This window comes from Cervus canadensis, chromosome 6 (genome assembly GCF_019320065.1).
Source record: "Cervus canadensis isolate Bull #8, Minnesota chromosome 6, ASM1932006v1, whole genome shotgun sequence".
NCBI classification, from domain to species: domain Eukaryota; kingdom Metazoa; phylum Chordata; class Mammalia; order Artiodactyla; family Cervidae; genus Cervus; species Cervus canadensis.
The window spans coordinates 82,655,149-82,680,928 of NC_057391.1; the positions used below are offsets into that span (position 1 = coordinate 82,655,149).

Sequence of the window (25,780 nt, forward strand, 5' to 3'; positions counted from 1 at the left end):
GGGGGGACGGAGCGCATGCGCGGCGCGGGCCAGAGTCGAGCCGGGTGGGCGGCAGGCCGGCCGGGGACCCTGCTGCCGGCCTCTCGGTTGGCCTAAGCTTCGCCGGAGCCGAGACCTGCGCGGGGATCCGCGCGCGCGCGCGGCAGGCTGCTCTCGGCTCACTAGCGCAGCCCGCCCTCGCCGAGGCTTTGCCCCTCGGCTCCGGCTTCCTCCGCGGCCGTGGCTGCGCGAACCTCCAGGCTTGTTCTCCCCGCCCCGCGGTCCTGCCTCCAGCCCTTAGCCGGGGGAGGCGGGGGTGCCGCGGGAGGCCGAGCGAACAGCCGCTGAGCATCCTTTGCCCGTCGCGGCCGCGCCACCGCCCATGCTGCAGCCGGTCCAGGGCGGCGACCCTGCGGCCGCAGCCCGCCGCTCGGTGACCCTACGCACCGCCCGAGCGTTCCCAGCTGAGCCCCGGGCCCGAAAGCGGGACCCGCGCCCCGCGATGGCTCGGCTGGCGCACAGCGGCGCCGGGTGCCCGGCATCCTCCCGCTGAGACGCGCCGGGCAGGGGACCGGTGGGGCCTGGGCGCTCCCCGCTTCGCCTCCCCGCCGCGCCCTTCCTGGGGGGCTCCACTGCTCCTGCCCGGGGTGGGGGTGCGAGGGTACAGGAGACCGAGACAAAGCCCACTTTGTGCGGGGAGTTGGCGGCGGGCGTGGAATGTGCGCGTCGGCGCGCGCCCCCTCCCCGCGCCCCTGCCAGCTGCGAGTCTCGGATCCCAGACTCGTCGCGTCCGAGAAATCGAGCCCCATCGCCGCCCTCCGATCCGGGGGGTCGCGACCTCGGAGCCGACTCCCGGCCTGGAGTCTCCTCGGCCCCCCACCTCGGAACGCGCACAGGTGTGAGCGTGCGGTATTTTGTAGAGGAATTTGTTGCTCTTCAAAAAACTGGGACCTGGGGCGCCCGGTCGGCGTGGGCACTCGTGCCTCTACCCTTTGGTGGCCGCAGATCTGAGCTGCCTGGCCTCAGTTTCCCACCGGCTTTTCTCCTCGGGCAGCCCAGGCTGCTGTCCGGTATTGTTCTCGCTCTCAAAAGGGGGGTGCTTTGGTGAAAGCTGCCAAGTTGAGATGAAGTCTCTACATCCCGTTTTTCAAAAAGAACCAGGCTTCTGAGGTTCACCCGGGACAACCAAGCCCCTCTGCCCATCACTTCACTTTGAGGCACTGATTTTTTTCACCCTCCCGTCAAGTAGTGTTTTATTGTACGGGGCCACGCCCTGGTTTCTTAAAGGTGCCCCGCGCTCTGTTTGGCCATGTGTTATCTCTGTAGCTAGTGTGTGGGAGGCCTCCCGTGAGCCACCTTTTTTTTTTTTTTTTTATCTTTACCCCTGCCTGCTGCTACGTCCTCCCACCCACCCGTCAAGGATTTGGGGATGCCAGGGGGGAAGAAGGTTGTCGGGGGCGGCAGTACCGGCGCTGCCCCCACCGCCGCGGCTGTCCCCTCTGGGGTCCGGCGTTTGGAGACCAGCGAAGGAGCCTCAGCCCAGAGAGATGATGAGCCAGAAGAAGAAGGGGAAGAGGACCTACGAGATGGAGGCATCCCCTTCTTTGTTAACCGGGGTGGGCTGCCTGTGGATGAGCCCACCTGGGAAAGGATGTGGAAACACGTGGCCAAGATCCACCCCGATGGAGAGAAGGTGGCTCAGCGGATCCGTGGGGCCACCGACCTGCCCAAGGTGAGGGGTTTGCGTGGGGCTTGCCGGGCGGAGGAGAGCTAAGGTTTTAGTGACCTGGGGGCTTCCAGAGCAAAGTGCCACTTTTCCTGTTGGCAGTTCGGAGCTACTGGCATGGTAAAGTGTTAAAAATACAGATAGGTTGAACCTGTCCAGAACTTTTACTCAGTTACCATTGAGGCTTTTTTGTGAGGTCCACATGCCTTGTTTCTAGGATTGCCCTCCTCCATCTCTTAAAATGCCCATGTGTTGTGGGCAGAGCAGCAGATAAACTTAATCACGCTAAGGGGTGGCTTGACATCTTATTTGCTAAGCCCGAGAGCAGTGGGCAGAGAGAGAATGAATGACTGAGGAGGGTCCAGGGTTTCAGATGTTGAGTAAATATTTTCATGTGTTTCGCTGAATTCTCCAAGAACCTTGTGCATGAAGTGCAGTTTGAGGACCCATTTTTACAGACAAGGAAGCTGAAAACTCAAGTAGGAACTCAGGGCTCCATAGCCAGTAAGTGGCAGGGCTGGGTCTCTACCCGCCCCACCGCAGGTCTTCCGGTTCCAGGGCCTCTTGCTTCGTAGGACATGAGGTTCCAGGGCAGTTAGAAGAGGGCCGTGGAGAGGGGCAAAGTTCAGGCATTTTTCTGTGCATTGCAAAAACAAAGTGCAGTCATTTTTCACGACGGCTGGCCTTCAGTTGTGTCACCATGAGGGCCGAGGCTGTCTCATTCATCTTTGTCTTCCCAAGGCCTCCCGTGTGCCTGGCACAGAACCGGCACTTGTAAGCATTTGCTGAATGAAAGAGTATTTGAAACGTTCTGTGCCCTATAGTACTTGGTGGAAAAACACGCCTGATTTTTTCTCCCCAAAGTTATGGTTCAAGACTAGGGAAATACTCTCTCAAATGCAGAGACCTGAAATTCCCTAAGAAAAGTCAGTTGGCCAGAGGTCGGAGCCCCATGCTTATGCGTACTTGTCCAGGTAAGAAGGAAGGGACCAGAGAGAGTGGCAGTTAAGGTGGATTAGACAGGGAAGCAGGTGACCTGTTTTGTTCTCTTTTTACTAAGTTATTGGTAGAACCATCAGAGACTATCTTCTGGGACAAGCTGAATTCAGTCAACCCCCAGGTTGAGGATTGAGCTACTGCCTTATATTTTCAAGGGAAATTGAATGTGGTTTGATTTTGAATGGCTGCATAATCACCTTCTGAGCTAATTCAGAATTAACTAATTCCCTGTGGTTGGCCATTGTTTCCAATAATTTTTTCCTAAAATGAGCACTGTGGTGCCCATTCTACAACATACATTTGGAGACCCACCTCTGATTATTGGAGAAGGAAATGGCAACCCACTCCAGTATTCTTGCCTAGAGAATCCCATGGACAGAGGAGCCTGGTGGGCTGCTGTCCATGGGGTCGCACAGAGTCGGGGATGCCTGAAGCGACTTAGCAGCAGCAGCAGCTCTGATTATTTCCTTGAGATAAATTCCTGGAAGAGGAAATATGGCATCAGAGGATATGGACATCTGTTCCAATCACCCGCCTAGTTGTAAACTCAAGCAGACCCCTGTTTGAGCCACAGTTTTCTTGTCTGAGGTTGAGAGTGGTGTTGATTGTAGTGAAGTTAAATGAGACAAATGTGTTAAAGCATTTTTTTTTTTTTTAAATTTTGTTCTGGTCTCAGTTTCACATGCAGGATCTTTTTAGTGTGTTGTGCAAATTCTGAATTGCTGCATGTGGGATCTAGTTCCCTGACCAGGCATCAAACCCAGGCCCCTTGCATTACGAGCACAGAGTCTTAACCACTAAACCACCAGGGAATCCCTGTGTTAAAGCATTTAAGAAACTGTAATGCTTCAGGCTGGTGCTGATTACTGGCTGTTCATTCCCTCTGTCCATGCCCTGCATCAGGAGGGGCAGCTAGGTCTCACTCAGCATTTGTCCCAGTGAAGCCAGAGCCACACGCTTCTCCCACACGAGCAAGTCAGGGATTAGCAGATGGCTCTCTAGCCATCCTGCTGATGTCTAAAGCAGGCTCTGGGAGAGTGAGAATGGTCCTCTGTAGAATTGTCACCACTTCAAGGGACTGAAAACAAAGTTGACGAGCTCATTAACTGGTCTTGTAATGTCATCTTGTCATCTTCAACCTTCATGCTTAGAAAAGAAACTAATGAGGGAATAACACTATTGTCTGTGGCAAGTTTCATGACTGACATGTGTGGTGGTCCTGAAGGGATTTTGTGAGAGGATTGGGAGAATTGAAACTCCCACTTCTCAGTCAGTTCAGTCGCCCAGTCATGTCTGACTCTCTGCGACCCCATGGACTGCAGCAAGCCAGGCCTCCCTGTCCATCACCAACTCCCAGAGCCTACTCAAACTCATGTCCATTGAGTCGGTGATGCCATCCAACCATCTCAAACTCTGTCATTCCCTTCTCCTCCTAGCATCAGGGTCTTTTCCAGTGAGTCAGTTCTTTGCATCAGGTAGCCAAAGTATTGGAGTTGCAGCTTCAGCATCAGTCCTTCCAATGAATATTCAGGACTGATTTCCTTTAGGATGAACAGGTTGGATCTCCTTACAGTCCAAGGGACTCTCAAGAGTCTTCTCCAACACCACAGTTCAAAAGCATCAATTCTTCTGTGCTCAGCTTTCTTTATAGTCCAACTCTCACATCCATACATGACTACTGGAAAAACCATAGCCTTGACTAGATGGACCTTTGTTGGCAAAGTAATGTCTCTGCTTTTTAATATGCTGTCTAGGTTGGTCATAGCTTTTCTTCCAAGGAGCAAGCGTCTTTTAATTTCATGGCTGCAGTCACCATCTGCAGTGATTTTGGAGCCCAAGAAAATAAAATCTCTCACTGTTTCCATTGTTTCCCCATCTGTTTGCCATGAAGTGATGGGACTGGATGCCATGATCTTAGTTTTCTGAATGTAGAGCTTTAAGCCAACTTTTTTCACTCTCCTCTTTCACTTTCATCAAGAGGCTCTTTAGTTCTTCGCTTTCTGCCATAAGGGTGGTGTCATCTGGAGAACCTCTATACAGTCAGCAAAAACAAGACCGGGAGCTGACTGTGGCTCACATCATGAACTCCTTATTGCCAAATTCAGACTTAAATTGAAAAAGTAGGGGAAACCACTAGACGATTAAGGTATGACCTAAATCAAATCCCCCTCCTCAAACCACAGGAAAAGTTGCAGGGGGTTCTCCTCCACCTTGGCTCAGAGCAGGAGTCTAGGCCCCAGAGTCTGGGCAGAGTGGAGATGTCCAGGAGGCATCAGGGTCCGATCCCAGAGTGCCAGCAGCGTGGACCCAGCACTGGGCTGCCCCACCCCCCACCCCCTGAGTGGCCCTGTCCCTGGAGCTAACACAGAGGCAACAGAGGTTACACCGTAGTGGGACCAGGAGTTTGTGCTAAGCCACTTCAGTCATATCCAACTCTTTGTGACCCTCTGGACAGTAGTCCTCCAGGCTCCTGTGTCCATGGCATTCTCCAGGCAAGAATACTGGAGTGGGTTGCCACATCCTCCTCCAGAGGATCTTCCCAACCCAGGGATCAAACCCCCATCTCTTATGTGTCCTGCACTGGTAGGCAGGTTCTTTACCACTAGCGCCACCTGGGAAGTCCGCCAAGAGTTTGAGGGACAGCATAATGTTTTTAAAAGACCAGGCGAGCCAAAATTCAAAATGGGGAGATTTCACATCAGAATCCAGATTTTGGGCATCTTTCCAGAAAATGAGACGATCTGAGCACAGAGAATGTGTGACCCCACATGGCAGCAGGCAGCCGGGGCTGAGGGCTGGTTCCCCTCCCCCAGGTGGCCACAGACCCCCACCTGCTCTCTCAGTCTGCCTTCCTTGTTGATGTCACCTGTGCAGCCCCTGCAGGTGGTTGAGTCTGGGGTCCCCGCGGTGTAGTGTGATAAAACATCGCATCCACCATGTTCAAATCCTGGGTCTCCAGGAAGGGACCCAACCTCCTTGCACCTCAGTTTCCTCAGCTATAAAGTGGGCATAAGCACAATACCCACTTCTGAGGGGGTCACTGGGAGAAATTGATGAAGTAAAGCCTGTGAAGTGGGTGAGCTGTAACGTGTACTCAGAAAATAGCTCCTGGAGATGAGGGTCCAGGAGACCACCCCACAGGCACCTTGGGGAGATGTCCTCTAAAAGGATGACACCAGTATGCTAACGGGCGACAGTTCTAGAAGGATCGCAGATCCAGGAGCCGCTTGTGTTCCTTTGTAAGACTGTCTCCTTGATGTCTCAAGCTGCCCCTAGTTTGTTTGTTTGTTCATTTTAATTATTATTTATTGATTATTTATTTTTGGCTGTGCTGGGTCTTCATTGAGGCACCTGGCTTTTCCCTGGTTGTGGCACATGGGACTACTCTCTGATACGGCACATGGGCTTCCCATTGCAGTGGCTTCTCTTGTTTTGGAGCAAGTGCTCTAAAGCGCTCAGGGCCTTCAGTAGTTGCAGCATGCAGGCTTAGTTGCCCCACGGCATGTGGGATCTTAGTTCCCGGAGCAGGGATCGAACCCACATCCCCTGCATTGGTAGGTGGATTCTTAACCACTGGACCACCAGGGAGGTCCCCTGCTACCACCTTTTTAAAAGCTCAGTGGCCACGCATCCAGACCCAGCGGCCCAAGGTCTTCTGACTGCAGCTCCAGACGCTGCTCCTGCAGAAGGTGAATTTGGACGTCTCCCCTCAAAAAGGCAGCATTGCCGGCGTCCTCATGGGCTGACCAGTGTCTTTGACACGCCCAGGAATAACAGCGACAGTAGGCAGAGCCCAAGTCTCTGCTGTGTGCCAGTCCCTGTCCTTAGACCTGGCCTCGCAGTGTTTCATCTAGGCTCTGAGCTTGGTTCTGTTTTGGCACCCACTTTACAGGTGAGCTGTCTGAGGCATAGAGATGGTAAGGATCTTGCTGCCAGACAGTAAACGGCGGGGCTGGGATTTAGACAGCGATGGGCTGGTTCTAGGTCCAGGTCTGTCAGCCTCTAGGGTGTCTTGCTTCTTGTCCACACACTCAGCTGCAGGCTGCCCAACCTCCCCCAAGCCTCCTTTCTGTTCTAGACTGAGATGGACTCCACCAGGGAGAACGCCTTAATAGAACTCAGCACATCAGGTGGTTCCTGAAGCAAATGTAACCCTTGGCCTTGGTGGCAGAGGAGGAGTCATTGCTGGATGGATCTGGGCCAATATCACTTTCCTCCACTGTACCCCACTTCACCCTACCGCTCTGCAGCAAGGGAGCATTTCTGGGCTCCTGGTTTGGGGTGGGGGTTGAGGCGTTGCCACCCCTCCAGCAGGTCTGGTTATTTGGATATACAGACTCTTGCCTGTTTGTTTTGTTTGTGAGAACATTCAGAAGAAAGATACTGGCCCGTTGGTTGACATGAGTTAACATGTCACAGCTGTCAGACAGCTCCCTCCAGCTATGCCTCAGTGGTGGTGTCCTTTAAGGCCCTACTCGTGAATCCAGGATCTTTTTACACTTTTTCTGGAGCCCTTTAGTTCTTACAGAGCCTCCAGTTCCTGGGTCCTGTGTCTAGATGGCAGGTGATGCCCTCATGGGTACCACCTGGCCCTGGCCCAAGGCTGGCTTGTGCAAGCTTGCTCAAAGGACTCTTGGACTACAGAGCCCTCCTTGTTTGAAATGTCTCGGGGGAGGGTATACTTACAGTCTCTACCCAAGCTCCTAGAAGTCACTAGATGCCCTCACGGGAAGTGGAGATGACTTGCCTGGGACCTTCCACCTGAAAAAGCCAGGTGCCGTGCTTTTTATAGCTATAGTAAATAGTGCTATCATTCCTCTGATTCCTCTCTCAGCCCACATCCTTGACCCAGGGAGGCCAGCCAGGCCCTCAGAGAGTTCTGGAGCCTGTCTTGTACAGGGTGGCCAGGCAGGAAGACAGAGCACTCTCCGTTTGGGGTGGTTATCCCCCTGATTTTAAGCGGTGGCCACAGTTCGGGCAGCAGCAGCATTACTTTGCCAACAAAGGTCCGTCTAGTCAGTTCAGTTCAGTGCAGTTCAGTCACTCAGTCATATATGACTTTTTGCGACCCCATGAACCACAGCACGCCAGGCCTCCCTGTCCATCACCAACGCCTGGAGTCCACCCAAACCCATGTCCATTGAGTCGGTGATTCCATCCAACCATCTCAAACTCTGTCGTCCCCTTCTCCTCCTGCCCTCAATCTTTCCCAGCATCAGGGTCTTTTCCAATGAGTCAGCTCTTCGCATCAGGTGGCCAAGGTATTGGAGTTTCAGCTTCAGCATCAGTCCTTCCAATGAACACCCAGGATTGATCTCCTTTAGGATGGACTGGTTGGATCTCCTTGCAGTCCAAGGGACTCTCAAGAGTCTTCTCCAACATCACAGCTCAAAAACATCAACTCTTCAGTGCTCAGCTTTCTTTACAGTCCAACTCTCACATCCATATATGACTACTGGAAAAACCATAGCCTTGACTAGATGGACCTTTGTTGGCAAAGTACTGTCTCTGCTTTTTAATATGCTGTCTAGGTTGGTCATAGCTTTCCTTCCAAGGAGTAAGCGTCTTTTAATTTCATGGCTGCAATCACCATCTGCAGTGATCTTGGAGCCCCAAAAAATAAAAGTCAGCCACTGTTTCCACTGTTTCCCCATCTGTTTGCTATGAAGTGATGGGACCAGATGCCATGATCTTAGTTTTCTGAATGTTGATTTTTAAGCCAACTTTTTCACTCTCCTCTTTCACTTTCATCAAGAGGCTCTTTAGTTCTTCTTCATTTTCTGCCATAAAGGTGGTGACATCTGCATATCTGAGGTTATTGATATTTCTCCCGGTAATCTTGATTCCAGCTTGTGCTTCCTCCAGCCCAGCATTTCTCATAATGTACTCTGCATATAAGTTAAATAGCTGTCTAGTCAAGGCTATGATTTTTGCAGTAGTCATGTATGGATGTGAGAGTTGGACTATAAAGAAAGCTGAGCACCGAAGAATTGATGCTTTTGAACTGTGGTGTTGGAGAAAACTCTTGAGAATGCCTTGGACTGCAAGGAGATCTAACCCGTCCGTCCTAAAGGAATCAGTCCTGGGTGTTCATTGGAAGGACTGATGCTGAAGCTGAAACTCCAATACTTTTGCCACCTGACGCCAAGAGCTGACTCATTGGAAAAGACCCTGATGCTGGGAAAGATTGAAGGTGGGAGGAGAAGGGGATGACAGAGGATGGGATGGTTGGATGGCATCACCGACTCAACGGGCATGAGTTTGAGTTGTTGGAGTTGGTGACGGACAGGGAGGCCTGGCGTGCTGCAGTCCATGGGGTCAAAAAGAGCCGGACGTGACTGAGCGACTGAACTGAACTGAACTGGCGGGGTGTGAAAGGGGAAGTAGCTGCCTCCAGACAGATGTCAGCAGCTGGGGACTGCCCAGACCGGAAGGAGGGGGCCAGCAGGGCTGGGGAGGAAGTTCACGCAGAGTCCTCTCCTGGGCAGGGTTTTCTCCCTTGCGCCTCGGCCCTTTGGGGCAAGTTGATGCCTGTCAGAGGCTGTGGTGCCGTGAGGAGTCACTGGTGTTTCACTTCCCTTCATGTCAGAGCCCCGGCCACCCCGGCTGTGCCCTCAGCCCAGCCCCCCGCATGCACCCTGCCCTTCCCTGCCTGTACAGGTGGACGCGCTCAGCAACCCCCAGCTGCCGGGGGGTAGGCCGAGGCGGAGGGGCTGCAGGGTGGGGCCTCGTCACGCCATGTGAGGAGCTCTGAGGCCACCTCAGAGCTGCCAGCACTGGAAGCCAGGGGGGACCCCAGGGGGGTGGGCCTTGGACCTGGAAGGCTGGTTCCTCTCTACCCAGGAAAGCCCGACCCATAACCCAAAGGACCTGGTGGGTGCTTCCCTTGGCTCCTGAGCCTCACTTGACTTGTTGCGGCCAAACTGCCAGCCTTCAGGCTCCCCTGGCCGGAGCGGGTGGCCTGGGGGCACACACCCGGGTGTGGCTGCTTTTCTGACAACTGCTGGGTTGCCGAGGGACCACTCCAGGGGGCCACGGAGCCTAGCCTGACTGCCAGCACCTGGGCAGCCCAGGCTGGGGGTTCCCAGTTCTCAGGGTGCCGGACACCTGCCCAACACCCACCCCTCCCCACCACACCCCCACTCTCCCCACGACACCCCCTTCTCCCCATGTCTGGCCAGACTCTGGAGAGTCTCTTCCGCTGAGAAGGACTGTCCAGATGCCCAGTTAGCCGTGTTGTTGTAGGTGTGGTGCTGGCAGGACAGACAGGTCTTGAAGGAGAGCCGGGGCTCCTGCTGCCTCCATGGAACCCTTCCAAAGTGCCTAGTCCACAGCAAGCCCCGTCCCAAACCACGTCCCCCTCCTGCACTTCCTCCTTCTTCCCAGGGGAGCAGGAAGGCCTCGTCACTGTGCTGTGATATGAGGGTGGGGTGGGGTGACACCCCCTGCCAAGGGTGCGTTCACTAGGGACAGGAACACCTGGTCAACTTGATTTTGAACACAGAGTTGAACCCCAAACCCAAAAGAGCTTAACTTCAACCCTGACATTCCTGGGGACGCCTTGAAGTTCATGAAATGTAAAATTCCAGACAGTCAGCCTGTGTTTTTTTCTAAAATTATGAAAGAAGCATAAAATTGGAATATCAGCGTAAGCTCCAGATCAGAAATGCCGTCAAGGGCTAGGAGGGTGAGGAGTGGCCAGTGGGGGGCTGGGGGTGTTGGGGGAGGGGCTGCAGAGGAGAGAAGCTCAGAGGAGGGAGTAGCGGGGAGCTCCTCCATGGGACGTGGCTTCTCTGGGGGCTCATCTGGGTGTCTGGCGGGCTGGAAGCTCCAGGGTGAGCCTCCCTCCGTGACCAGAGCCTTCTCTCTCCGTACCCAGATCCCCATACCGAGTGTGCCTACGTTCCAGCCCTCCACGCCTGTCCCTGAGCGCCTGGAAGCGGTTCAGCGCTACATCAGGGAGCTGCAGTATCCTCCGTGGTCGGGGTCACGGCCGCCATCCAGCTGGTCTGGAGCCGGCCTGGGGCTTGTTTCCAGACAGGGCCAGAGGGCACTGGGCCGAGCAGCCGCACCCCCCCGACTCCAGGGGGTGCCATTCCCACGGCATCTCTGAACCCCCAGAGTAGTGTGCACACCACCCGTGTCCTCCCGGGTATCGGAGCGGGTTTGTCTGATGAACGCCACACCTGCTCTGGCCTCTCAGCCGCCCCCTTCCTCCTCTGTGTGATGGGGTCAGTGTCTCCTGACTGACCAACTGGTGGAAGCCTAGTCCAGGTCCGCCGGCCCAGACCTCCTCTGCTGACCCTGAGGCGGGGGAAGCTCCCTTGGGGCTGTTTAAAAACTGGTCTAAAAGAGGTGTGTGTTGGGGGAAAGGGTGTGTGTTGAGGGGAGGTAGCAGGTAGATGGAGGAGAAAAAGTTGTATGCTCCAGGAGACAGCTTCCACATCTTGGACGTATCCCCTACTTCTTCACCTCTTTCCTCCCTGGCAGGAGGCCAGCTGCCCAGCATGGGGAGAGCCTTGGGACACCCCCAAGCCCGGGATTCCCCTGTGTCCCTGAGCTGAGCCTCTTCCAGCCCTGGGCCCTGCCTGGAACTCTTCCACCTGGGCTCCCTCTGACCCTCCTAGCTGCTGATTCGGTGCTAGACGGCAGGACCCCTAAGGGCCAGGCATGGGTCCTGAGCAGAAGAAAAGTCAAGCTGGTTACTGAAAATTGGGTCCAGCCCAATTTGGGGGGAGAGGGTAGGGGGCAGAGATGGGGACTGGTGGCCCGGAGAGGGACCAGTTGGCTTGGGAGCAGCACCCAGCAACAGAGCCGTGTAGGAATCCCACTCCAGCCTTCTCCCATCCGTTTGTGCTGTTTCTCACCAACTGGAACATGCAGTACTGCTGAGAGCTGTCCAGGGCTCAGGCGTCTCTCCCAGCCCTGGCCAACCTGGCTGCCTGCTGCCCGGCTCCCTTCCTGGGAGAGGAAAGCTGGGAACAGAGGATGAGTGAGGACAGAGGGGGGGCCCTGTGGGGGAAGGAGCCAGCGGCGTGCTGTGCCCTCCTCTCCCTTCAGACAATCACGCCCTGAGCATCCTCCCAGGTACTCACCAGAAGCACTCTGGGGGGTCCTTACCCGGCCTGCGCCCCCGGGGTCTGGATGGGGGCAGAGGGACATGCTTCTTCCAGATCAAGCCAGAGAACCCTTAACCAGCACCCACAGGTACAATCACACAGGGACACAGTTCTTTGAAATTAAGAAGAGCAGACCTCTGACAGGGTAAGTGTGGGGAGCACATGTCCCTCTGCACCAGGTCACAGGGCCTGGTCTGGTTGGAGCCCCTCAGTCACCTGTGGGTGGAAGCTTTTCAGGCAGGCAGGGACTCTTCCCAGGGGAGCCCACCAGCAAAGCATGTACCACCGTGGGACCCTCCTTAGGACGTCCTAAAGAGGGGACTCTGGCCAAGATGGGCAGCCAGGGCTCCCTTGAGGAAAAGGAACCCCAATATCCATGCTGAGCCAAGAGGGTGATGGCAGCCCACCCTTGGTGATGACAGGATGGTCTCAGGTGGATGTCTGTGTGTGAGCCTCATCTTCCTTTTAGGAGAGGTGGGCCTCACAGGAGAGTCCTCCCCCTTCTCTCTGTTCCCTAGCATCACCCCAGTTACCTTACTGGACTCGCTTCTGGTCATTTGGTGCAAGGCCCAGTGTTTGAGTGGGAGGGACCCTACTGGGGAGAACACTGCATATCTCACTTCCCATTCTGCACCCCCCAAGTGTAGACCCCTGGCTGGATTCACCCCATGGAAACCCTTAGGGCAGAGTAGAGTGGAGAGTGAATAGCACAGGTGGGTCTGGGGGCTCAGCCCAAAGCTGTCCACAGGTTTAAAACCCTGTGCTTTTATGAGGAATGTTAATTTTACATCTTGCTCCACGTATAATCAACCCATGATCACTTCCTTATGAAAAATGCTTTAAATGGTTTATTAGCTAAATTACTTAATCACCCCTTCTCTGAGCCCTCGGGGGGAGTGCAGCCTTCCTCACCCCAAAGCTCTGCTCTGGTTGTCCTGTGCCTGCTGTGTGTGCGGGACCAGCTCCAGCCTCATGGGACGGAGGAGTCTGACACCCTCCCCTGCAAAGCCAGTGGCCAGGATGCATTCCCAGACCCAGGGGGCAGCATTTGGTAAGGAGGGAGGAACCAGGCTTCAGAGATAGTCTGTTTTAAAGTGGCCTGAATTCCAAGTTCAAGACCAGGCAGAGGAGTCACTGGGCAGCTAACTGCCTGAGATCCCGTGTCCAGGCTCCAGGGAGCTGGCCAGCCATGGGGGAGCAGTTACAACAATTAAAGGTTCTTCAGAGAAGTCATAGTTGGGTCAGGGCTGTCCACTGTGCTCCAGAAGAAACAAGATCAGTGCCAAGGTCTCCGGCATCTTTGGCATGCTATCCCATGCACTCCCCGAACACCATCTTTACAGGAGGCCCCCAGCCCAGTGGCTTTCAAAGACCTGCCTACCACTGCACGCCACCCCCCAACCACCCTCCCCTCCAGAGGACTCAGGAGCAGGACTCTGAGGGAAGAAGGAAGTGCAGGGACAGAAGGGGAAGAGGACTCTTTGCTTACTTTCGTGGTTGTCTCTTCTCCCACCCCTTAGGCTCAGGAAGGATGTGAGGGGGAGGTGCTGGATCTGAGCTGAGGCAGCTTGGAAGGCAGGGGAGTCTTTGTCCATCTAGTCTACCTCCCGATTCTCCTTCATCAGAAGGGACTGGAGCCTTTGTCCTCATGACTGTGCCTTCCTCCCCCCCAGGCTGATGGACCTGGCCAAGGAAATGACCAAAGAGGCTCTGCCAATCAAATGCCTGGAAGCGGTGATCCTGGGAATGTATCCTTCCTCTGAGAGGCCTGAGAGGGGACAGCCAGCTACTCACACCTCCAAGGCCATCTTCCTCCTCTGGAAGGGCCCTCCCAGCTCCCTTTCCCAGAAGTCACAAACTTGGCCCCAATGTGAAGGAGTTTGAGGGGGGGGTCAGTCTCTTGCACCTCAGTTGGTAACTTCCAAGGCTTACTGGGCAGTTTTTTTTTTTTTTTTTGAGCAGTGGACACAGTGACCCTGTTCTCCAAACCACAGATTGGGGCTCATCGTCTCATAAAGCTGCTGTGCTATTTCCAAGAACCAAAGAGTCTGGGAGAAGCAGGTTGGATGCCCAACTGTTGGCATTTCAAGGACATGCGGATCTGTGGAGATGATGCACATCCCCTGATCTTTAAATGTAAAACTGCATAGTTAAAAAAAAATCAAGATTTCTGAGTCTCTTCCCCACCCAAAGGGCAGAACTAGGACCTATAGCTAGATCACCAGAGTAGTTAGGTAGCACAGACAATGTCCCTAGAGGGGGCACCCAATATCCCCAGTTAAAGCAAAGTTAGGAGACTGGTATATGGCCATTTCTCTGCCGTAAGTAGTTCCTGCCTGAATCCTACCTTGTTTATTACAGAAAATTTTAACCTCATATAAGCATAAGTTAACATAGTGCAGCCTATGTGCCCATCACTCAGTTTTACCAATTCAAGGCCAGTCTTGACTCATCTCTGCCCACCCCCACACTTTTCCCTGTACCTACCAAGGCTTTTAAATATTCCATCTGCCACTCCTGGAGTAGGCACTGGGCTCTGTGCCCAGCAGGGTGAGGGGGCAGGTGCCTAATGGAACAGGGAGGAATCGCTCATTCAGACAGGTCAGGGAGAAGACGACAACGCTCACAGGTGAGGAACACAGCCTCTCTGAGGGGGATCAGATCCCCACCCCCATAGACATACCTGCCTCAAACTGTACACAGAGACTGCAGGGGTGACCCCCCAGTCCTCCTCCCTGAGGGCTAGTCCCACTGTGGCAGCCCTTTGCTGCCCAAAGGGACCCACCAGCATTGCCTTGTCCAAAGGGTTCTCTGCTGGGACGGGTGTGAGGCCAGCCCAGGGACTCCAGGCCGCTGCCAGCGCCTCCTTCACCACCTCACGTTTGCTTCTCCTTCAGGACCACGCTCCAAAGTGGAGGTTCCCACCCCCTTGTAGGAGGGACACCCTGCTCCCCTGCCCGTGAGCACATAGAGAAGCTGGTCCAGACGGGATCACATGGTCCCAGGGGCCGTCCAGGGGTTACCTGCTGGCTTGTGGGCAGGAAGAAAATAGGAGTAGCTCCCCATCTGGACGGGACGTCTCCCTGAGTCCCCATAGAACTGCCACAGCTCCCTTCCGAACACGTGGTGCGCACTGTACTAAGTCTGTTCGCAGTCTCATCCTCACCGCACTCAGAGCCTGCACCTGGCTCATCTGTGTTCCCAGTCATTTGCTTGCAAGGAGTCAGGCCTGGTCAGCATCGCAGTGACTGTGCACAGACTGCAGGGTCAGGCCAACCTGGACCTGAATCCTAGCTCTGCTGCATCCTCACAGTGGCCTCAAGCAAGCTCCTTAGCATCTCTGGGCCTCGGAGTCCTCTTCTGCAGAAGGGAACAATGGCAATCCCATCCCACAAGTTTGTTAATACAGTTAAACAACCAGGTGCACGTTGGACACTGGATGCAGTGTCTACCTGGTCTGTACGCCAAGCGTTTATCCTGTTCATCTCATTCTACTCATTTGTTCAAAAAAAAGTTTTGAGTGCCTGTCATGTGCCATGTCTGTGCTGGGCCCCAGAGATACAGCAGGAAAAAAAAAAATGACAGACAAGGTGGTCCCCATTCTTAAAAGTTTATATTCTAGCCAGGGAGACAAAAAGTAAGCAAGTAAACCAAGAAATAAGAAAAATAATCACAGATTGTGGTGATGTGCCACGGGGAACATACGTACAGCAGATTTGCTTTAGGAAGGGAGGTCAGCGGTCCCAGCCAAGCCTGAGGCCTGAGAAGGAGCCAGCAGAGCCCAGGGAGCCGCCAGAGAGAAGAGCTGGTGTAGACGGTCCTCCGTGGAGATTGGAGTGGACAGCTGACTGCCTCCCAGGCCACCAGCAACCTTGGTTTTATCGGAAGAGCAGTGGGCAGGATATCTACGCATAGAGGGGTGGGGGCGGTGAGAGAAAAGGAACAGGGTTGTCTGTGCATCTGTGATGCACACGTGTGTATCAGCAGGTGTGAGAGGAAGGGCAGGGGTGAGGAGGGCTGTGTGTGCAACACAGGGGAGGAGGGAGGTGAGGGGGAGACAGACAGACAGACAGGCTGGTGGACGGAGGGCCTCACACTTCCCTCACCCCATCACTCTGGAAGGCCGGGCAGTTGAGGGTGCCCTGCTCACTGTTACTTGGTGAGCTCTGCTCCACGTCATGGCAGCAGCCAGTAATCCGCGCCTACTGTATGCTGGGCCCAAGCCTGACGACAGGATGTGGATGAGCAAGACCCCTCGTCCGCACTGGGGAGCTGGGGTCCGGGGCGGCTCACACAGCCCCTCCCGGGTGGGGTGCGCGGGGTGGGGCCGCCCCGCCCCTGCTTCTAGCCGTTTCCTTAGCTGCGCTGGCCCGACCAGTTACCTCACCAACAGCATGCCCACCCTGGAACGCTTCCCCATCAGCTTCAAGACCTACTTCTCAGGGAACTACTTCCGCCACATCGTGCTGGGGGTGAACTTCGGGGGTCGCTACGGGGCGCTGGGCATGAGCCGGCGCGAGGACCTGATGTACAAGCCGCCGGCCTTCCGCACGCTCAGCGAGCTCGTGCTGGACTACGAGGCCGCCTACGGCCGCTGCTGGCACGTACTGAAGAAGGTGAAGCTGGGCCAGTGCGTGTCCCACGACCCACACAGCGTGGAGCAGATCGAGTGGAAGCACTCGGTCCTGGACGTGGAGAAGCTGGGCCGCGAGGACTTCCGCAAGGAGCTGGAGCGGCATGCCCGCGACATGCGGCTCAAGGTGCGTGCGCGCCGCCCTGCCCGGAGCATCCAGGGCCTGGGCAGGGGTGGAGGTGGAAGGGTGGGGCTGGAAGGGCAGAGGTGAGAGGTGGAAGGGCAGGGGTGGGGATGGAAGGGGTGGGGGGGCAATGGAAATGTAGGGGTGGGGTGAAAGGGCAGGGGTGGAGATGCCGCTTCCTAGAGGCTCGCTCTTCCAGGGAAGCCCCCCCTTGCTCCCCCATCTTCCCAACCCACCATCCCCACCCCACCTTCTCGGGAGAGGTGGAGCCAGGCGTTGGGGAGGTGAGGGTAGGAAGTTTCTGGGCTTCGCTCAAAGGTCATTGCTGATGAGACAGCCGCCTTAGGTGGGCAGCCCCAAGGAGGCTCTGGTCGGGCCACAGGGGAGCTGGGTTTGGGCCTAGGCAGGGGTGCTGCTATCCTGGTGGAGGGACTGCAAGTCAAGGCTGGTGGGGAGTCATGGCCTGTCTGAGGGAGAGGTATTGTGTGGGCCGGGTGGCAGCTTCCATCACCCCTGTCATCCTGACTCTTGACCCCCAGCCCCAGGGGGGAAGTCAGAAAAGGGAAGCGGGTCAGACAGTGGGGAGACAAGGAGGGACGGCTCCTTCTCCCTCTTGGCCGGCCGCAGTGAGCAGGGGTCATGGTGGGGGGCGGGGGTGCTGCTGACCCAGAGTAGTGAGCTGAGCTGCTGAGATGCTTGCCCCCGGAGCCTTTCAAAGTGAGCCAAAGCTTGGCCTCTCTCTGGGTCCCCCTGGACTTGCGGGGGGCCTTCCCCTTTGCCCAGCCTCTGCAGCTCTGCACTCTGCCTCTCCTGGCAGCCTGGGGCCACAGCCATGACCCTGGCAGTTTCATGTCCACTGCAGCTCCCCAGGACCCCAGGAGGGCCGCAGCAGGCAGGGGAGGACACTGAGGTGCGGGGAGCCCAGAGACTTGCTTGCAGCCTGTGGGCGGCAGATGGGCCTGGGGCTCAGTCTCCGGATAGGGAACCTAGGCACGTCACAGGTGCTTTCAGGAATCCCGGCCACCCTGCCCTGCCAGCCCCCAGACCAAGACCAGGGGTGACAGCAACGGTGCCTTCCTTCCCCAGGGCAGCAGCAGGCTGCAGGTGACTCCGCTGCTTTCAGGAGCTGCCCTCCTCCACCCTCTAGCTGGTCCTCCCCCCTGGTCCTCCCCTGTGGAGGTCTGGGTGCCCAGCTGCCCGAGTATCACTGCACCTTCAGAGGAGCAGGCTGGATCTAGAGCTGGAGCCAGTATCACCTAACTTCAAGTGCTGTGTTTCCCAGTCCATTTGGTGCTTAAGACCTCCCATGTTATTTGCACCACCACCCCTCCAGCACCCATCCTGTATACCCCACGTTTTGAAAATTCAGCTCAAAGGGACTGTGTCGCCTAAGTTCACTTGCTCCCCCCACCTCCTTTATCCCCCTTCATCAGAGATGTCGCCACTGGTCTGAGCTTCTGATTAACTGGAGATAACCTGTGTCACCTGTGGGTCTTTGGGCTCCCAGCCCCAAGCTCACACACAGGCTGCTTCTCCAGCTGGCCCCTCTGCCCGGCCTGGGTAAATGCTCCTTTTCTCGGGGGCCACCATGAACCCTCCCCAGTCGCTGCTGCCCACGTCCATGCTGTTTCAGGGGCTGATGGGGTTTGGGCCGCCCTGCTGTGGAACTCCCGAGGCCCTGGCCGCTCTAGCGCCTGGGAAATGGGTTCAGGAAGACCCCGAGAGAGTGCAGAGCAGGGCTTGAGGCTTCCTGGGCCCTATCCAGAGCAGTTTTGGGGCTGGTGGCTCTGTTAGGACAGGACAGGATCTGGGACAGTCCTGAAGTGAGTCTGTGTGCCTTCCTCCCCACCCAGATTGGCAAAGGGACCGGCCCTCCGTCTCCCACCAAGGACCGGAAGAAGGATGTGTCCTCCCCACAGCGGGGACAGTCCAGCCCCCACCGCAGGAACAGCCGCAGCGAAAGGCGGTGAGCCCTGGGTTTCCCCTTGCCTGGCGGGGGGGACAGGCAAGGGATAGGTGCACAAACAGGCTTCATCCTTTCTGCTCATCTTCCCCTCCCTCTGATCTCCCCCCAAGCTCATCACATTCCCACCCTTCTCTTTGTCTTCCCCACTGGAGGGAATCTGGGAGGGTGGGTTTGTTCATATGTTGATAAAACTGCGATGAAGTCCCGTTTCTCCAGGGGGAGGACATCCCTGGCCCACCGGTTACCCTGTGTGGGCACCCTGGTGCCCAGCAGAAGGCCCACGGGGGAAGGTCCAAGGCCGCAACCGCAGAGCTGCAGAATGGGCTCTGGGGGAGGGAGGGTAGAAGGCGGGGGGCCCAGCCAACAGTGAGCTCTTCCAGGAATATTGCCGGAAAAGGTTTAACCTCAGGTGGCAGCCGGTGGATGGCTTTGAGCGTAACCTTTGCCCCTGCAAGAGTCAGTGGGTTTTGCCTGTAACCAGATGGCAGAAGCATCCTGATAAAATGCCCGGCGGCCTCAACAGATCTGTCTCCTCCTGTCAGTCTGGCTCTTGCTTTAAAGGTCATTCTGGAGACCCCTTCAGGTTATATGGGATTCCCTGGTGGCTCAGATGGTAAAGCATCTGCCTGCAATGCAGGAGACCTGGGTTTAATCCCTGGGTCGGGAAGATCCCCTGGAGAAGGAGATGGCAACCCACTCCAGCAATCATGCCTGGAAAATCCCATGCATGGAGGAGCCTGGTGGACTACAGTCCATGGGGTTGCAAAGAGTCGGACACGGCTGAGCGACTTTAACTTTTTCACTTTTCTGGAGACACCTCTATGGTGTAAACGGCACCTTGCTGCCTCCCATAGCCAGCCTCCTTCACTTTGACCTGGGAGGCTCTCAGAGAGAACACAGGGTCCCTCACAGGGATTCACTGTTACTTCATTACTTAACCTGCAGCCAGAGTGAAGAGCAGTAGCCCGTGAGAGAGTGCGGGGCCCACACTCAGGCCTGCAAGCGGGGTCGGGGCTTTCCAGAAATGCACTTCCACGAGGACCCTTCCTGCTGCATTTGGGACACCTTGGAGAATGGAGAGGGGGGAGCCAGCGGTGGGGGGGGACAGCCACCCCTGGATCCCTCCTCTCCCACCTCCCGGAGGGGCCACTCACCCCTTCCCCCTCCTCTGTTCTCTCCTCCCTGCAGGCCTTCCGGTGAGAAGAAGCCTTCAGAGCCCAAAGCCATGCCAGACCTCAATGGGTACCAGATCCGGGTATGAGGCGGGTGGCAGCACCCCCTGCCTCACCCACTTCGGGGGGGACCAGCATCCTCCAGCCAGACCAGCCTCGCTCCTGGGGAACATGGGGCTGATGACGGGGCGAGCGTGTTGCAGCTCAGCCTCCCAAGCTGCTGTCCCTCCGCTGGGCCAGGCCCTCTTAACTGTGGACCAGGAGGCAGTGAAGAGTTGAATTCTGAGCTTTTAACTTGATAACCTGAAATTTAAAGTATTGGGAAAAAGAAAAACTTAAAAACTAGTGGATCTGGCCAGTGACCGGAAGGCCAGTGCTTAGAAGATTCTAAGTGTCGCGGGGCCGGGTGAGGAGGGATTGCTGGCTCTGGCTGGTACCCCTGCCCGTGTGTCTGGGGTTTGGGTCCATCCTCCCCATGGGAAACCTCCCAGCTCTGCTTGGGCCGTGGGGGGATGCAGGAGCGATGTTTCTCCAGTCCTCTCTGCCCTGGCAGCGTTGTGACCCAGAGAAAGGAAAGCAGGGTAGGAAGCGCCCTGAGAAAGGTCTGCGTGGTCCATATCACGAGCTTAGCACAGGCCCCATGTGCCGCAAGAGCCAGAGTGTGTGGCCCAGGAGGGCCCCCATGCCCTTGGAGCCCCACGGACAGCGCTTTGTGGGCGGACACTGCCCAGTGCTGGGATGCGCTGGACGAGAGCCCAGGAGAGAGCCGCTGGGGGAAAGAGTTCCCAGGCCCCTCTCTGGTCCCCTTGCTCAGCCCAGCTCTGCTTGTTGCTGCAGCTGGGGCCTCCCTGCAGAGGGGCCGGGCTTGGCCGGGGGCCCAGAGAGGCACTGGGCTCGGCGTGACTGCGGGGAACCAACAGACCTGGTGGGTCCAGGAACCATGGTGGAGGACGAGGTGGGACCCTCAGGCCTGGGTCGGGAGGCCCCCAGGGACTGCTCCCCCTTCCTGTTACCTCAGCCCCTGCTGGGGCCAGGCCACTGAGGCTTGTGTCCCAGCCCCCGCTCTCCTGTTCAGCAGCCTGGCTTAGGTGTGGAAGGCCCAGCGATGATCGATGATCAGGCCTGGGGCATGAGGCAGCTCATTAGGGAAGGGCCTGAGCTGCTGGAGTCTGCACCGCCTGCCTGGAGGGCAAGGGAGAGGTTGTGGGGAGAGGTTGGCGGAACAGGAGGAAGGTTCTGGAGGCTCAAGCAACAGAAGAGGTGGAAGGCAAACGGTGCAAGGTGGCCACTGGAGAGAGGCAGAGCCCAAGAACTGGGGAGTGTAAGTGAGAAAAGAAGGTGAGAGTTTAGAACCAGGCGGCCTTGGGGAGTAGTGAGTTCCCCATTGCTGGAGGTATTCAAGCAAAGATTAGATGGTTGCTTGTCATCTAGAAAGCTATAGATCAGATTTAGGTTACGGAAGGATAACTGAAGGAGATGACCGTTAAGGTTTCTTAATACTGAGAGGCAACTGTGAGTAAGGTTACCTAGGGACTGAGGGCCTAAAAGAGGAAAGAGCACAGAGCCCAGAGTTGTGAACTCAGATTCCCCCAGGGCCGAGCAGCTGATTGAGAGGAGGGCTGCAGGGCTGGGTGGGGACTGTGGCCAACGAAGGAAGGCACAGCCTCAGCCGCTGCTGGTCTGCGGGTCTAAAGGCAGGCCCTGTGTACCAGATGGCCAGATGTTTTTTCATTGCAGAATTCTGAATTTTTATGTGAAACATGCAGATTTTTAAATGTTGGCAATCAACTCAGAAAATTTAAAAGCCCAACACGAAAAAGAATGACAGTCTGTAATCTTAAGAGAGTAGCAAGGACTTGGGCTGGGGAGATGGATGCACTGAGATGGCATGGAGATGGAAGGGATGGAAGTTCTAGGCGTCCCAGAGCAGGCTGGACCAGGGCAGTGTCCTCGCCATGGCGGCTGCTCCCAGATGGGCAGTTGCCTCCTTCCCACTCAACTCTCCCTGCAGACCAGAAACACTCAGTCGTGTCTGACTCTTTGCGACCCCATGGACTGTAGCCTACCAGGCTCCTCCATCCATGGGATTTTCCAGGCAAGAATACTGGAGTGGGAGGCCATTATCCTTCTCCAGGAGATCTTCCCAACCCAGGGACCGAACCCTGGTCTCCCGCATTGCAGGCAGACACTTAACCATCTGAGCCACCAGGGAAGAGGGGGTGGAGTAGAATAGAAACAGTGCCGTTCTCAGTCTGCTGGGGAGATGGATGAGGCCTGAGGAGCCAAGAGAGGGAGAGATGGAGACAGGATGCGTCTGCTGACGCGGGTGCCTGCCAGGGAAGGCACTGGGCTGGCAGCTCTTCAGACCAGCAGCTCTTGGCCCAGAGTCAGGCCAGGCAGAGAAGCCGGCTGCTCACTCCCTTGGGTTCCTCCTGGCTCCATGGGCCCTTGGCGAGGTGCCTAAGCTGCCTGCTGGGCTACATCATGGCCAGAGCAGTCCGGGGGCCACTGTGAGCCCCAACTCAGCCTCCCTTCCCATCCTAGTTTTCAGGAGGTGGGGGTGGTGGGCCCCCATGTTCACGCCTTCACACCTGGGGCAGAGATGGATCCACTTGGGAGGCATGAGGCTGAAAACGGGGCCTTTTGTGGGTGTGGAGGCGGGTGCCTTGTGATGTCTCCCCGGCAAGAGGACCACAGGGCTTGAGGGTGAGACATGACGGGGGGCGCTGGGGTCAGGGAGACGTCGGGGAGAGCTGCTCCTGGCACGGGAACCCAGCGGGGTGCTCTGGTCCCCCAGCTCCCTCCTGAGCCCCTTGGGGAGAAGCAAGTAGAATACAGCCCCAGCTGCAGAATGCAGCCCTGGAATGCAGCTGCTGTCTGCTGGGGGAGGAACCGACACCCCCACCAAGAAGCCCCTAACACTCCCTCCCCTTTTCCTCGCTGAGACCTCGGGCCTGTGGACACCCACGGGATACAGCGGTGCTTTTTTAATTTATTTTTTAACACATTTCACGTATATGTAGCAAGCCCTCCTCCCCTCCTGGGTGTGTTTACACAGGCTCTGCTCCGCGCGCGGGGCCGGCCTGGCTGCAGAGTTTCTGGGGAGGCAGGGGGCAGGGACTTGGGGCCTTAGTCACCATTGTCAGCATCACCTCATCTCACTTCCTGTGAGGGACCAGGCCCGGCTCCTCCGGACTCAGGGCTGCCTCCCAGCACTGTGTAGGCTCCTCCGTCCCTGGGGCTCGGGGCTCCTGGCTGGGGAGGGGTCAGGGGAGGTCAGAGAAAGCTGTGTGATGGAAGGTGGGCTGGCATGGCGGGATAGTGACTGCTCCCCAAGGCCGGGCTGCCTGTGCTCTGTGCGGGCTGCCGGGTCAGAACACTAGGAACCTGGGTTTCCAGCCGTGTCCCACCCACTCACACCTGCCGCTCCTCTCCCTCCCGTGGCCTCAGCAGAGTCACCATCCCCTGGCCCCCTCAGCAGCCACCCCATCCTTCCTGAGCCTGGCCAGGTACGGAGAGCTGCGCCCCCTCAGCAGCCACCCCATCCTTCCTGAGCCTGGCCAGGTACGGAGAGCTGCACCTCCCACCCTAGGCGCCAAGATGAAGCCTAGGGCCAGGGTTCTGAGCTGCGGGGAGAGCCCGAGTTTGGCCACATCTGGTTTCTGGCCCTGGGTCATCTCACACCATCCCCCTGCCGCTTCCAACTTGGACTTGACTTCTGGCCCAGGGACCGGGTCTCCTACTGACCAGGAGCGTGCCCAGAGGCCTGTGGGCCTGGGTCCCTGCCTGGGTGGTTTTCAGCTTAGCTTTGTTGGCTTCCCCCAGGCCCACCCTCTGGCCTCGAAGTACAAGGAAAGTGTGAGCTGGGGGCCTAGCCTATGGACTGTGTTCTGAGTGCCAGAGCCCCGCTCTGTTGAACTCCCCACCTCCCTCGCCCCACTGAGAAACCAGGAAAGGGCAGGGAGGTGCTCTGAAAGAGGGGTGCGTGGGGTGGGCGGGGGGGTCTGACCCCGACCAGGCAGGGCTGGCGGGGTGCTAGCTGCAAGTCTGTCAGTATTGACCACCCCCCTCACCCCATCTTGGTGCTCCAGAGTCCCAAGTTTCCCTTTTTCTTCCAAGTCTGATGAGAGGAGAGATCGGGTGTGCTTGGCCTGGGGCTTGGTGATGATGTTGGCTGCCGTGTTGTACTGGACTTTGTTGTTCTTCTCATATCAGTATTGTCCCCCCCCCCCTTTCCCTTTTACACTTCGTCTCATTCCTGTTCTCAGTTTTTCCTTGAAAAGAATAAAGTCTCCCCCCAGCTCGGCTGTGTGGGCTGGGCAGAGACCACAGCCTGTAAGCCTTGTCTTCTTCCCTCCGGGAGCTGGGGCTGCAGCCGCCCCACCTGCCAGTGTCAGCTGCGGCAGCTCCGGGGGGTAGGGGGGTGGGAGGGGAACCTGACCGGAGGTTGAGGGGAGCCCCAAACCAGTCATCAGGACCCCTCGCAGCCCCAGCAGTCATGATGAAACTTCTGGGGTCCCAGACGGTCACACCCCTCAGCCTGCTGAAGCCACTCAGCCCTTTTTACTCCTCGTTTGGAAGATCTTTCCTGCTGGCTGTAAAAGCCCTTTCTCCTTCACACAGCCAGTTCAGCCCCCCGGGAGGCCCCCGAGCGCATTCCAGAGCACGTCTCTTCCTCTCCTAGTCCCCAGCCGTCCACCAGGAAGGAAAGAGGAGGAAGGCTGGGTGTTCTCCTGGGAGAGGAGGCTATTTCAGAAAACCATAGCAACAGGGATCTCAAGTCCCTTCTCATCACGGTCGCCAGTGCAGAACCTATGGTGGTTAAAGACACAGCTTTTTTGGAAAATACCCCTGGTTCTACCTGTTACCCACTTCTTCCTCTGCATTGTCCGCCCAGCCCGGGACCTCTTCCCATGCTTTAAGGCAAGTCCAAACAATTGCAACCTGACCTGCACAGAGGCACCTTTTCACCTGTAACCCTTGCTCCCTACTTCTCTGCTCTCCTTTCGTTCAGCTTAAGAGGAAACCCTAGACTTAGGAGGAGGGAGTGTATTTCCTACTTCTTATTCCAGCCAATCCCCAAAAAACCCTAAGAGACGTGTTGTCTAGCACAGCAGGAGTCCCTCACTTTGAGGAGCACTGTGGTGAGGCGTGGCCACTGGGAAGAGGAGAGGTGGTCTGCTGGAATCCATGGTCTTGGACTGTACACCATTAAAAAGAGGCAGTTAAGCTATTTACAGGATTATTTAAATCCAGCTTAAACGATACCAAAAAAAAGAGCCTGATTCAATAAAGGTAGCCAGAGTTTGTGAATAACTTGGCTTATACCCCCTTCACACAAAAGGCAGTGTGTGAAATGTACATATTCGAGTCCAGCTGGTAAAGGGTCTTGTGGGTGGGTTTCAGTGACATGGGCTCATACACCGTGGGTCCCTGGACTGCTCTCGTACGAACGGGGGCTGGGTTAAGTGCTGGACTGAGTCGGTCGTGAGTCAGCCAGGCTCACCGTGGGTACCGCGCAGCCGCTTTCTTAGAAATGAGGCAGAGCTGAGTGCCGTCGAGGACTCCGGAGAGGACCAGAAGCCAGCTTACTGGGAGGATGGCCGCATTTCCTGCAGCTCCCTTGGCTTCAAGCTTGCAGCACGTGCCTGCCTAATTCAGGCACGTGACTATCGTGGGTTGGACCTCTGAATGCGGGTGGCACTTCTCAGAGCCCTGGACATGAAGAGGTGGAAGCCCTGCACCCCCATCTGCCAGGATCTGACACAGATCCTGACCGTGACTGTGGAGGGCAGTGATGACAGGGTGCTGGTCATACCAAAGACCAAGTCGACCGGCCCACGTGTGGGCTGCCTGGCAACACTTACAGTGTTTGCCAAGGGGGTGAGGGGCCCGCTGAGGCCTGGCAGGTGGTGGAGACACGCCACCTCAGATGGCCAGAGGGACCGCACCCTGAGCAGCGCATGTGGGAATACGGTCCTTCCAGTCCCCAGCCAGAAAGCACTTGGTCATGGGAAAGACAAGACCTGGAAGAATGTTAAGTGTGGAGATTCCACGCTAGC

The 25,780-nt window shown here is 56.6% G+C and overlaps 1 protein-coding gene across 2 annotated transcripts; it reads left to right on the plus strand.

Annotated features, from left to right (window-relative positions):
• The first annotated feature begins 11 nt into the window (after positions 1 to 11).
• Positions 12 to 24,052, plus strand: VASH1 (vasohibin 1). 2 transcript variants are annotated; one of them, XM_043472625.1, is made up of 10 exons: positions 12 to 875; positions 1,400 to 1,711; positions 9,294 to 9,398; positions 10,584 to 10,672; positions 11,912 to 11,968; positions 13,497 to 13,571; positions 16,202 to 16,583; positions 18,434 to 18,546; positions 19,735 to 23,227; positions 23,283 to 24,052. In XM_043472625.1, exons 2-9 carry the CDS (start codon positions 1,409 to 1,411, stop codon positions 19,805 to 19,807), a joined length of 1,197 nt encoding a protein of 398 aa, XP_043328560.1. In that variant the 5' UTR covers positions 12 to 875; positions 1,400 to 1,408; the 3' UTR covers positions 19,808 to 23,227; positions 23,283 to 24,052. The 2 variants fall into 2 exon arrangements, with proteins under 2 accessions (XP_043328560.1, XP_043328561.1); XM_043472626.1 differs by lacking the exon at positions 9,294 to 9,398 and having other exon boundaries at positions 20 to 1,711.
• The last annotated feature ends 1,728 nt before the right edge of the window (positions 24,053 to 25,780 follow it).